Source organism: Mya arenaria, chromosome 8, assembly GCF_026914265.1.
Source record: "Mya arenaria isolate MELC-2E11 chromosome 8, ASM2691426v1".
Classification (NCBI taxonomy): domain Eukaryota; kingdom Metazoa; phylum Mollusca; class Bivalvia; order Myida; family Myidae; genus Mya; species Mya arenaria.
The window spans coordinates 63,138,142-63,150,122 of NC_069129.1; the positions used below are offsets into that span (position 1 = coordinate 63,138,142).

General features: G+C 36.0%; 2 protein-coding genes across 2 annotated transcripts; both read left to right on the forward strand.

The window, feature by feature from the left end:
• Positions 1-2,271, forward strand: LOC128243470 (uncharacterized). The gene is made up of 2 exons (XM_052961265.1): positions 1-401; positions 942-2,271. The coding sequence occupies exons 1-2, from the start codon at positions 41-43 to the stop codon at positions 1,352-1,354; spliced, it is 774 nt and encodes a 257-aa protein (XP_052817225.1). The 5' UTR covers positions 1-40; the 3' UTR covers positions 1,355-2,271.
• Positions 2,272-5,969: 3,698 nt separating this feature from the next.
• LOC128243476 (complement C1q tumor necrosis factor-related protein 3-like) lies at positions 5,970-7,324 on the forward strand. Its single transcript, XM_052961272.1, has 2 exons — positions 5,970-6,321; positions 6,598-7,324. Exons 1-2 carry the CDS (start codon positions 6,123-6,125, stop codon positions 7,005-7,007), a joined length of 609 nt encoding a protein of 202 aa, XP_052817232.1. The 5' UTR covers positions 5,970-6,122; the 3' UTR covers positions 7,008-7,324.
• Positions 7,325-11,981: the final 4,657 nt, after the last annotated feature.

Below are 11,981 nucleotides of genomic sequence, written 5' to 3' on the forward strand. Positions count from 1 at the left end.
TCCATGATGTACAGTTAGGTTGTTATTTGAACCCAAGAAAATGGCTCGAACACACGTTTATTTTTGTGCTCTGTTCATCAGTACCTTTTCTTCTGTGGTACTAGCTTTGGAGCCGGTGTGTCCAGTATGCTCAAAGTATGATTACGAAGAGAAACTTTTAGAGAGGGTGATACGAATGGAGTTCACAGTGGAAAAAATTGTGAAAGACAACAAAGCCGCCGTCAGCGATCAAATTAATGAAGGATTGGACATTGTCAGGAGGGAAAACGCTCAACTGAGGGAGTTGATAAGTGAGATGTCAACTAATCATACCGATTATGAAAGGCAACAGTCCAACAAGGTCGAGGAGTCTCTAAGCAGCGCTCGTGCGTCCCTGGATGATGCGATTCAGCTGACCAAAGGTAAGATCAGTGATAGTGGTCATAACTGTGCTTGTTGTAACCCTTGTATTTATTCTTTGGGTCGTATTTATAATGCTTCTTGGTGATAAATTCAGGCATGGACTTAGAAATAATGATTTGATTTTAAGTAGGATTTAATAATAGCTAACAATGATTTTACACCAAAAATATGACAATAAGCAAGGAACATGTCCAAATAATAAAGGGACACGATTAAATTTAACATCAAATAAAGGATATTGAAAATATTCGTTGCTAAAAACTTAAACGTTTCACTTAGTTGATTTTTTTCTTTATGAAGCTTTATCAGTACGGCTCCTCGTCTTTATGGAAAATTGTTAGTCGAGGTTCCTTTTACTAAACTAACGGCTACCGAAACCCCATTCAGATTATAAATGCATAATGTGGTATCACAACACAGTGCTTGTATTTAAAACAGAATCTTAACGACAAAGAAAACGATGCAAACTGGCAATTTCCACAAATGTAAAATCCATCCAAGTGTGATTAAACTCTAAATATCCTTTGTTGGTTTTGCAGCCAAAGAAACACCGTTTGTGCTTTTCCACGCTAGTAATCCGAAAGACACAAGTCCCGCCACAGGAGACACAATCGTGTTCTCGGACATTCAAACGAACGAAGGATTGGGGTACGATGACGTCACCGGGAAGTTTACCGCGCCTGTGTCTGGTCTCTACATGTTCTTCATACAAGTCTGCGTTTATGACAAAGTCTATGTTAACTTACAACTAGTGAAGGAAGCTAACGTGCTGATTGGTAGCAGTTACTATCATACTCAAGGGCATCCGTGCTCCAGTGCCCAGGTTTTCACGCGGCTTGTAGAGAGTGAGAGCGTCTGGGTGTATTGTGTGTCAGGACGGGACCAAGCCCAGCTGTATCATACAACCAGCGCTCGATGGACTAGTTTCGGGGGAGCTCTTGTTCATATTTAATTACATGAGGACCCTATAAGGAGGCCACACCTGTCCCCCATTCTTCACACACACTATTCAAGTTATAACCATTTTGTTGTGTAAATATAGTCATGTTGAAAACGCACCAGATGACCTGAAACATACCGGATTAAGTGACTGTGGGCGGTAAGACACGGTTTTGAACATGTGTCACCTAAACGAACCACAGGACGTTTGAGCATTCATTATCATGTAACATAGTGGCCTATCTTAGATTTATATTTGTGTATCTAATTGTTTTGACAAAGTGAAGTTAATAATGTATTCTATTTTTGATTGATGATTATTATATGTTATGGTCTTCAAATGTCTCGGCTGGGTTTTCATGTATTTTTCTATGAAGACAACAATTTTAGTCAAATACATGAATGTTTACTCTTATTCAAATCGCAAGTCTAATATGCCGAATAATAGGACAGAGTTTCTGCATCGTCGGCAACCACGATACATTTTCCGTTACATCATAATGATACACATAGCTATAGTAGTGTATCGGGGGTGTCCAACGATGGAGTTTCTGGTGCAGTTGTTCAACATAACTTCTTAAGTAAACACCACGTGTTCAGTAATGAAGAGTTGACAGGTAATTTGGAAACTTTGGGTACTTATTGATACGAATTGTCACTCTCAGGGTACATTATACTAAATAACTGTAAATTAAACTTTGAGATTTCTAAACTATAATCTATTAAAAGGAACTTGATTGTCATTTTGTACAAACAAAGTTAGAAGCTGAAACAAATGTCGTCCCAGCTGAGATGTCGGCTGACATTAATGATTTGTATATAAAGTGAGTGTTCCAGAGCAGAGTAGAGGAGGAGAGAGGAGTTGAAAGCATTGTATAGCACATAAAAATATTTTAAGATTTAGTTCTAATAAAACTATTAATAGTTTGGTATTGCGCATTTTAGTCACTCCATTACAATCATGTAGACTACCCACTAAAGAGATATCTCAAATATGACTGAATTTAGTGCTATTTTTGCTAAACACAAAATATATTACTGATATAGCTTTAGTCTGGCGCAGCCCTGCGACTGCCAGTGAATCGTTGATCATACAACTTTTTTAGGATATGACCGTAATTCTATATGTTTGCTTTTCACTAGATGTATTAAATTCACATCACATAGTACATTACTGAATAAATTTCGTCATTCGTTTTCGCCAAATACTTTTTACATGCATAATATCAAATGCAGCAAATTTTACTTCAGGTTAACCCATTTATTATTGTATTCACCCCGCGTTAATACACGGTTAAAATGTTACGCATGCCTTTGTTTCTAGTGGGTACACGCCTCCTGCATTTTTATTGAATATTCAGGGAATTGTTTAAAATGAAGGAGAGGTCACGTTGAATTTTGGATTGCATTGCCTTTTCACTGAGTCATGATGGAAATGTTTAATATGAAGGGCAAATACTCATGTTGTAGTTTTGAATCGCATACGCATTGATCTCCCCTAACAAACACAGGGAGAACAGAAAATTGAAATAACACATTCGGAACTTCTCGGCCATTTTTATCGAAAACAAACTCAGATTCATGTCGGTACATCAGTTGAAGTAGTTCGTAAATATTTTAATTATATCATTAATAAAATGCAGTGTTTTAGCTTGTGTTTATTGATCTCAGTTTAAATTGATTGCCAGTGAAGTGTACTTTTGCAAACATAATTAAAATTCCCAAGAGTTAAGTCATTAAGTTTAACTTCTAAATTAAATTACTACGCGATCTACTTGCAGCGGACTTAAACATACCGATTTCTGAGTATGTAAACCGTCCAAATACATCCGAGGTTGTTTTCGATAAAAAATGCTGAGGAGTTCCGAGTTATTGCCCTAGACTATATAATGCTATATGGGAATAATTACGTGTAGCTTTAATTGGGAAGAGATGCGAACTTTAAACTTTGAGGGCCGTAATAAAAACGAATCTTAGTTAATATTTTCAACTTAGTGAACAATTTTGCAAATTTTACATATTGTCTACATTTCATCAAATTTATTGATATGCATAAATTGCTGAGACACTTTTCGTGCTTATTTTCATAAATTTGGTGTACAAACATTGTTTATTTCCTTTAAATTCAACTTTGAAAAGGCGATTTTTCACTTATATGAACATTTTCACCAAGATGCCTGACGAACACGACCACTGTTTTAAGCATAAAACGTGATGGGGTTTAAAGCTGCACTCTCACAGATTGTCAGTATTGACACTTTTAAATCTTTTTCTTTCAGAATCGGCTGATTTAGGTATCAATGCCTTCAACTTAGTCGTGTTAGATAACTCACAAAAGAACAGATCTCAATTGTTTGGTAACATGCCGGACATTACATTTTTCTTAAAGCGTTAGTAACACTTAAGCCATAAAACATCAATTTTCGAACGTGAATATGATAACCTGCGACCTCATCTTTTGTCAGCAGTCTTATATCACTGGTGTTCAGACATTTATGCAAAAAATGGCTCATTCAAAGACAAAAACTAAAACAGTTGTCAAAACAATTCATTACATAACCGTTTTTATTTTTGGTGTTGATTTGTTCTCACGAAAGACATTGGGTCTACATTATGTGGTACACACAATAGTTTAGATGTTCAATTTAAGTATTTTCAATGGAAATCTGAACATTCCAAAATGTGTTTTTACATTCAGCGAGACGGATGGCATTCCAAAAAAAATAATTCTCAAGAAACAACGTACTTACTCGAAATGGAAGGGGGTCGTGGGAAGCTAGTGGCGTAAACAAAACTGTTGTTTAATGCAAAATTAAATACATATGTTGCGTATTACCGTAAATTTCTAAACAAAAGTCAAGGTACTTTTGACAATGGCCTAAGCGTTGCATTATGTGCGTAGCATATGCCATGTTTCGTTATGGACATGTTCATATGACCCTTTCTTTGTTAAGAATCTGTTTTATACATGCCATACAGTACTGCATGGACGGATGAAGAAAGGAATCAATCTTTTAATGGCCATAAACTGAACTCCATATTATATTATTAATTGTCAGGTTCGTTTTTCACACATATTCACTATCTGTGTGTAGCATCGTATAAAACAAGTACAAAGTACATAAATATTCATCGAATTATGCCATTTTATTGACCGAGAAAAATACGGTTTATAATCGGTTCAAGGTCAAGACACTTTGGCACGTATTGATAAAGCATCTTTTTGATGATGATGATGATGATGATGATGATGATGATAATGATGATGATAATGACGACGATGACGACGATGATGATGATGATGATGTTGATGATAATGATGATGATGTTGATGTGTGAATTTGTGATATAGGAAAAATGTTTTATCTGTCATATCTGCTATAAATCAATGCACAGCGTGTTGACGAATTGTTGTCTGTTGCAACATAGAACTGAGATTAATACATAAATGCGTTCGACTACTAAAGGTTATTTAATTGTGTACATAACACATAAAGTGCATTGTGGGTATTGTCCGTATAAAACAATATTCATCTTTTTGTTAATAAATCTGTACACTGTCAATAATTTGGATGATGTTTAATTTCTAATCCATATATTAATGTCTGAGTGTTCCTCTCATGTTTTGCATACTTGTATTCATGTTTAATAATCATCAAATATTGGTCGAAATAAAGAATATTGAATTGAAATTGATTTGAACAGAATTGGTATTAAAGTATTCAAAACATATGCTGATGGCCAAACAAGTTCAGTCAGATATTGTTTATACATTTTCATCACAAAATGAAGGGATATTCTCATAATAATCCGAGTGTAGTCTTCTTTCCATGATACGTTTACAAGAAGCACCAAGTAAGGTGAGGTAAAACCTCTCTGCGTCCATTAACAGCAGCTCTTCTGTAATATGTAATTCCATTTCTGCTACCTTACAGAGGAACTTCCACCTGATTCGCTCGGTAGTTATGCAACCATACACGAGTTGCACTTCTTCACAATGCACACAAATTTGTGAAAAGTAAGTGCACTGGTAAGCTATAACCTAGTCCATAGTTTTGCGACACAAGGCTAAATGTTCGAGTCTCAGGCTATTTTTGTCGAACACTTCATAAATGACAGCGGGTGCTATTATGGGATGCAGCATTCGAAAGTAACAAAAGTCATTTAGCGATAGTGCTCTCCTATACCACAGTTCTGTTTCTCTCGTGTAAACAGGACGTTTCACAAGACCTTTCCACTGATGCTTAGACGGTAGGTCATTTGGATCAATTGCACATTTGCACGTTTATGAAAGTCTGCTTCCCAAATGTGCATAGTAATTTGAAATGTCTGGAATAAACCCTAACTTTACACTATTTTTGTCGAAGGTTAATGGAATTTTACGTTTTATGAACCGATTTCTGCTAGTGCAATTACTGTTTAATGACAGAAGTTTCATAAAACTCATTACTAATTAAACCATTCATTTTGGTACATTTTAACCATTTCTTAAAGGCGTATCAGAGCGTCAAGTATGTACATTACGGTAGTATCTAAAGTTGTTTTGCAGCTGAAAATTAAAACAAAAGCATGTTGCTTAACATGATGTACAGTTAGTTTGTAATTTGAACGCAAGAAAATGGCTCGAACACACGTTTATGTTTGTGCTCTGTTCATCTGCACCGTTTCTTCTGTGGTACTAGCATTGGAGCCGCTGTGTCCAGTATGCTCAAAGTATGATTACGAAGGGAGACTTCTGGAGAGGATGATACGAACGGAGTTCACAGTGGACAAAATTGTGAATGAAAACAAAGCCGCCGTCAGCGATCAAATTAATGAAGGATTGGACATTGTCAGGAGAAAAAAAAGCTCAACTGAGGGAGTTGATCAGCGAGATGTCAACCAATCATACCGTTTATGAAAGGCAACACTCTAGCAAGGTCGAGGAGTTTCTCAGCAGCGCTCGTGCGTCCCTGGATGAAGCGATCCAACTGACCAAAGGTCAGATCGCTGAAAGTTGTCATTTTTTGTAACTCTTGTATTTATTCTTGGGCGTATTCATAATGGTTGTTGGTGATAAATTCCAACTTAGTGAAACCATGCTTTTATTCTAAGTAGAATTGCATTATGTGGTATAACAAAAAAAGGATACTGTCTAGTATATTATATTAATTCTTAACTAATTAGAAAACAGAACGAACTGGCAATTTTCACAAACGCAAAATTCATTCAAGTGTTATTAAACTCTAAACATCGTTCGTTGTTTTTTTGTTTCAGGCAAGGAAACACCGTTTGTGCTTTTCCATGCTAGTAATCCGAAAGACATAAGTCCCGCCACAGGAGACACAATCGTGTTCTTGGACATTCAAACGAACGAAGGATTGGGGTACGATGACGTCACCGGGAAGTTTACCGCCCCTGTGTCTGGTCTCTACATGTTCTTCATGCAAGTCTGCGTTTATGACAAAGTCTATGTTAACTTACAACTAGTGAAGGAAGCTAACGTGCTGATTGGTAGTACTTACTATCATACTCAAGGGGGTCCGTGTTCTAGTGCCCAGGTGGTCACGCGGCTTGTGGAGAGTGAGAGCGTCTGGGTGTATTGTCCAATTGGACGGGACTCAGACCAGCTGTTTCAAAATCAATTTCGCTGGACTAGTTTCGGAGGAGCTCTGGTTCATAAATAAATAAATGAGGACCTAATGCCCCCATGTTGGTGTTGTACACGCACCAGATGACCTGAAACATACCGGATTTAGGAACTGCGAATACTCGGTTTTGAACATGTCTCACCTGAACTAACTACAAGACATGGTCGGTCGTTTGAAAATATATTCACTTAAGCTACCAAAACACCCACGAAGCTCGAATGTGTTCTGTTAATGTAGAGTTATTTTTGCTAAATACAAAACATCTTACTCACAGAGTTTTAGCCTGGCGCAGCCCTGCGTCTGCCAGTGAATCGTTAATCAACCTGAATATCTATAAGTGAACATTTTGCAGATTTTAGCAAACCGTTAACATTTAATCAAATTTATTGATATGCATAAATTGTTAAAATAATTCTGTTTCTTATATTTTGATGTACAAACATTTTAGTTTCTTTAATTTCAACTAAAAAATAAAGTGTCCGCTTAGGTGATTGTTTTACTTAGATGCCTAACGTATACGGCCCTGCCGGTTCCCACCGATGAGATTATATTAGATACTGAGTTAACACCCTTTCTCATATTGTTTGATTTCTTTTCTTGGACACGTTTCTATCGGAAAGTTTGAGGTTGGCTTTGAGAATGGAAATGTGAACATTGATACTGATAACAGTTGTTTTCTTTTTCTCTTTTTTGCTGCATTATTATCGTTTGGCAGTAAAACTTAAAAATATTTGCCATCAGTGTTTTCAAATCGGTCCTATAGGATAACACACAATAGAACAGATCTCAATTGTTTGGCAAACTGCTGAAAATTTCATTTTTTTAAAGCGTTAGTAACGCTTTTAGCCATAAAACATCAGTTTTCGAGCGTAAATATTAGAAACTCTGATCTGATCTTTGATCAGTATTCTTATATCTCCAGCTTTCAGACATTTACGCAAAATTAGGCTCATTCCAAGACAAAAAAATCAAAAAAGTTGTCAAAACGGTGAATCTGTGAGATGTAGCTTTAAAACATAAGATTAAGATTACGTATATATTAAACTAGGTTTATCAGTCGCTTTAATCAGTACTTATCGAATATACTGTCATATTGAATGTGAAATTATATTGTGTAAATATGAATTATTTCAACTCAAGGATATAAAGATGTATCTCACATACGAAATTGTAATGTTCACACCGTCAACACATAATACGTGCATACCCTTAAAATGAATGATTTAATTCCTAAAAATACGGAATATTGCTTGAAGACTTTTAAGTTATAATTATCATGTCTTTAAGGAAATTAAATCAATTACGCTTGATTGAATCTACGATTACAGATTGAAAATAATGCATAACTGTAATTAACTCCATACAATCTTACACCTTATAATAAGCCCAAAACACAACTATTGTATGCAATAGAAGAATACCAATTTGTAAATAAATCAGATAGTTTCACAATCGCTTAAATATAAAGGTATCGAAGGTTGAATCTTTTTTTACCTCTTTTCTGCAGCCAAACAATATCGAAGACGATCCTGTGCAAACATTCAACAGTTCGAAAATACCTCATTGAAATAGTAATTTATACCTTATACAGCACTAAACTTGGATTTAATTAAATGGCTTCTTTTTCATTTAATCTAAATTGGAAAGAGGTGCAATTTGTGTGGGATTTCAATTATCTAAATGCATTGTAAATACAGTAACTTGATACCACATTCTGATAGTATCTAGATGCATGTAACAGTGGTTGTCAAATAGTTCAGAAAAAAATGCATTTCTAATGATTTATGTCAGTTTTCAATAATATGATTAACGATTAGTTATTCATTTGGTTATGCTAAATTAGGAAATGTCGTTATTTGAATCGCATTGAATAATTATATATTGTATTTGGCGCGTTATTGTATATGGCTCATCTCCCGTGAGGTTTGGATTTTTTAATCAAGAATTCTTTTTCTATCTTCCAGTTTAAGGCTGTAGGCCGCTAGACCGGCATACTTTTATAATCGTAAATCGGCAGATCGACATACCATGTTTAACATTTGATGAATTAATGTGCACACCGTCGCCGTTTGAACTGTGTTTTTCGTCAAGTACGTTTTACACGCATGTTATCAAATGTAACACAACTCCATGTTCACCCACTTTCTATTCTATTCGCTACGTTTAAAGACATGGTTATGCATGCGTTTGTTTCATGTGGGTACACGCCTCCTGCAACTTGTTTTGAATGTTCTAAGATGCCTTACGAACACGGCCACTAGTTCTGTTTGTATTCAGTTCACCTACTTTCGGTCCTTAGATTATATTATACACACAGTTCTCGAACACTTTTCCAGCGAAATGTTTTAGGAGGGCTTAGAAATTGGTAATTTGAACATTGATACTGATAATGATAAAAGTTTGTTTTAATCTCCTTTTCACCGCATTATTGTCGCTTGGCAATGCTATGTTCATGTACTTTTGATTTTAAACCTCGGAGGCATCACGGTATTTTAGGTTTTCCAAATTTTCTTTTTAACCTAATTTTATATATATTATGTTTGAGTAAAAAGTCGGTAGGTCTTTCTCGCAGAGTGTAACGGCAACAACGCCCAAAACCGATCTACCAACCCCCCCCCTCCCCACCCCGCCCACCAATCGACCCAAGTGAGTGTAGACTGCCAGAACTATGTGACCAGAACTTGTCCTCTAGCAAGAATGCTTATACGGCAGCAACAACGAAATATAGATTTTATGTAGTACACAGTGTCCGGTTAGTGCAGTTGTTAGCGCACTCGCCTTTCACCAAGGCTTCCTGAGTTCGATTCCCGGCCTAGGTGCAGTTGGGTTTAGTTTGTGGTCATTATGCCGGACCAGCTATATATAAGTAATGGTTAACCATTTTTAACGATCAAGAAAATGTAAAATTAGTTCTTCACCAAAATATCAGAAGTATTCGATCAAAGTTAGATTACATCAAAGATGAGCTTATAGACTTTGACATTTTGTGTTTCACGGAGACACATCTTTCTCCTGATATTAATGATGATTTCCTACAACTTGATGATCACGAATTCCTGTTCCGAAAAGACAATTCTTCCCATTCGGGCGGTTTCTTAATTTATGTTTCGGCCTCCTTTAGACCTATGCGTAGGCTAGACTTAAAATTATATCTTCCCGAATCGCTTTGGGTAGAAATTAGATACAAGACTGAATGTTTCCTTATATGCTTATTATATCGCAATCCTCATCTTAGAATTGAATTTTGGGACCGTGTTAATATTTGCCTTGAAAAGGCTTCTGACTTGTGTGAAAATATTATTCTTCTGGGTGACATTAACGAAGACCAGCTGAACCCCTCAAACCACAAATTTAAAGATACTATGCTACTTAATAATCTACATAATGTCATAAACACGCCGACTAGCGTAACGAATACTTCTCGTACTTTATTAGACCCTATCGCGGTATCAGAACATATAAGTGTCCTAAATTCAGGAGTTTCTGAAACTATTTCACACATAAGTGATCATTTTTCGACATACGCATTCATCAAAAGTAATTTCGTATCAAATTCTTCAATTAAAGAAAGGTATGGAAGTATAAAAAAGCGGATTTTAACCAAATGAACGCTCTCATTTCAAGCACTGATTGGCGCATATTGAACGAAGGAAGTATTGACGAAGCCGCAAATGAATTAATAACTAATATTTTCATCAGAATAGCTGAAAGATGCATCCCAACTTACTTTGCAACTATACAAAATTTAGATAAGCCTTGGTACAGCTCAGAAATTAGGAAAACCAACAAACTCGCGTGATAAGCTAAAGAAAAAAGCCACTTTCTCGAACAAACCAGGCGATTGGTCCGAATATAAGAACATAAGAAACAAAGTTACTAATATGATTAAACATGCAAAGGAATTATTTAACAGTAACTTGGAAAATACAATGGTTGAGTTTAATAGTTCAAATCCGCGTTTATATTGGAAAACTGTTCGAATGCTTCTAAAAAAGAATGCAAGCAATGGAAATAGTATACCTCCGTTACACAACCCAGATAATTCGTATTCGTTTACTGACTTGGAAAAAGCAGATTCCCTGAACGATTATTTTGTTTCTATCTCTAGTGTTGACGATCTCAATGTTATTTTGCCGACGTTTAACCTTAAAACACGGAGCGAACTCAGTAATATATCTGTTACCGAAACCGAAATAAAAGATGTTATTGATAACCTCGATTCTAACAAAGCTAGTGGTCCAGACGAAATAAGCCACAAAATGCTAAAAGCAACCTAATCATCAGTATGCACTCCTCTCTGTATTCTCTTCAATAGATCTCTAACTGAATGTTCTTACCCCACAAAATGGAAACTCGCAAACGTTATGCCTCTATTCAAAAAAGGCGATAGTACCTGTTTATCCAATTATAGACCTATATCTCTGATTAGTTGCGTAGGAACGATATTGGAACATATCGTTTTCAAACACGCATACAACTATATGCATCATAACATGACAATCTTATTTTCAAAAATCAGTCAGGATTTATACCTGGCCATTCTACAACATATCAGCTTATTGATATCTACAATCAAATAAGCAAGTCATTCGATGATAAACTAGCAACTACCTTAGTTTTCTGTGACATATCCAAGGCATTTGATAGAGTTTGGCACCGCGGACTAATTTTCAAACTTAAAGAGTATGGAATTACCGGTAATTTAATCAACTGGATATCCCATTACTTACAAAATCGAAGTCAACGAGTGTTCATTGGCACATCCTTTTCCCAGTTCAAACCCATTACAGCAGGTGTACCACAGGGCTCAGTATTGGGCCCTCTGCTCTTTCTCATATACGTTAATGACATAGCGGACGCACAACAAAGTACAACTAGACTTTTTGCAGATGATAGTTCCCTTGCTGTCTCGTCAGCTAGCTCAGAATATATGGAGAATACTATAAATGCTGACATGCAAACCATTTCTGACTGGTCAAAACAATGGCTTGTTCAATTCAACCCATCAAA

Excerpts from the sequence above, each read along its gene's own strand:
- LOC128243476 (XM_052961272.1), top strand. The coding sequence starts at position 6,123 with ATGAAAACAAAGCCGCCGTCAGCGATCAAATTAATGAAGGATTGGACA. Across the intron at positions 6,322-6,597 it reads AGCGATCCAACTGACCAAAG|GCAAGGAAACACCGTTTGTG; the intron begins GTCAGATCGCTG and ends TTTTTGTTTCAG.
- LOC128243470 (XM_052961265.1), top strand. The coding sequence starts at position 41 with ATGGCTCGAACACACGTTTATTTTTGTGCTCTGTTCATCAGTACCTTT. Across the intron at positions 402-941 it reads TGCGATTCAGCTGACCAAAG|CCAAAGAAACACCGTTTGTG; the intron begins GTAAGATCAGTG and ends TTGGTTTTGCAG.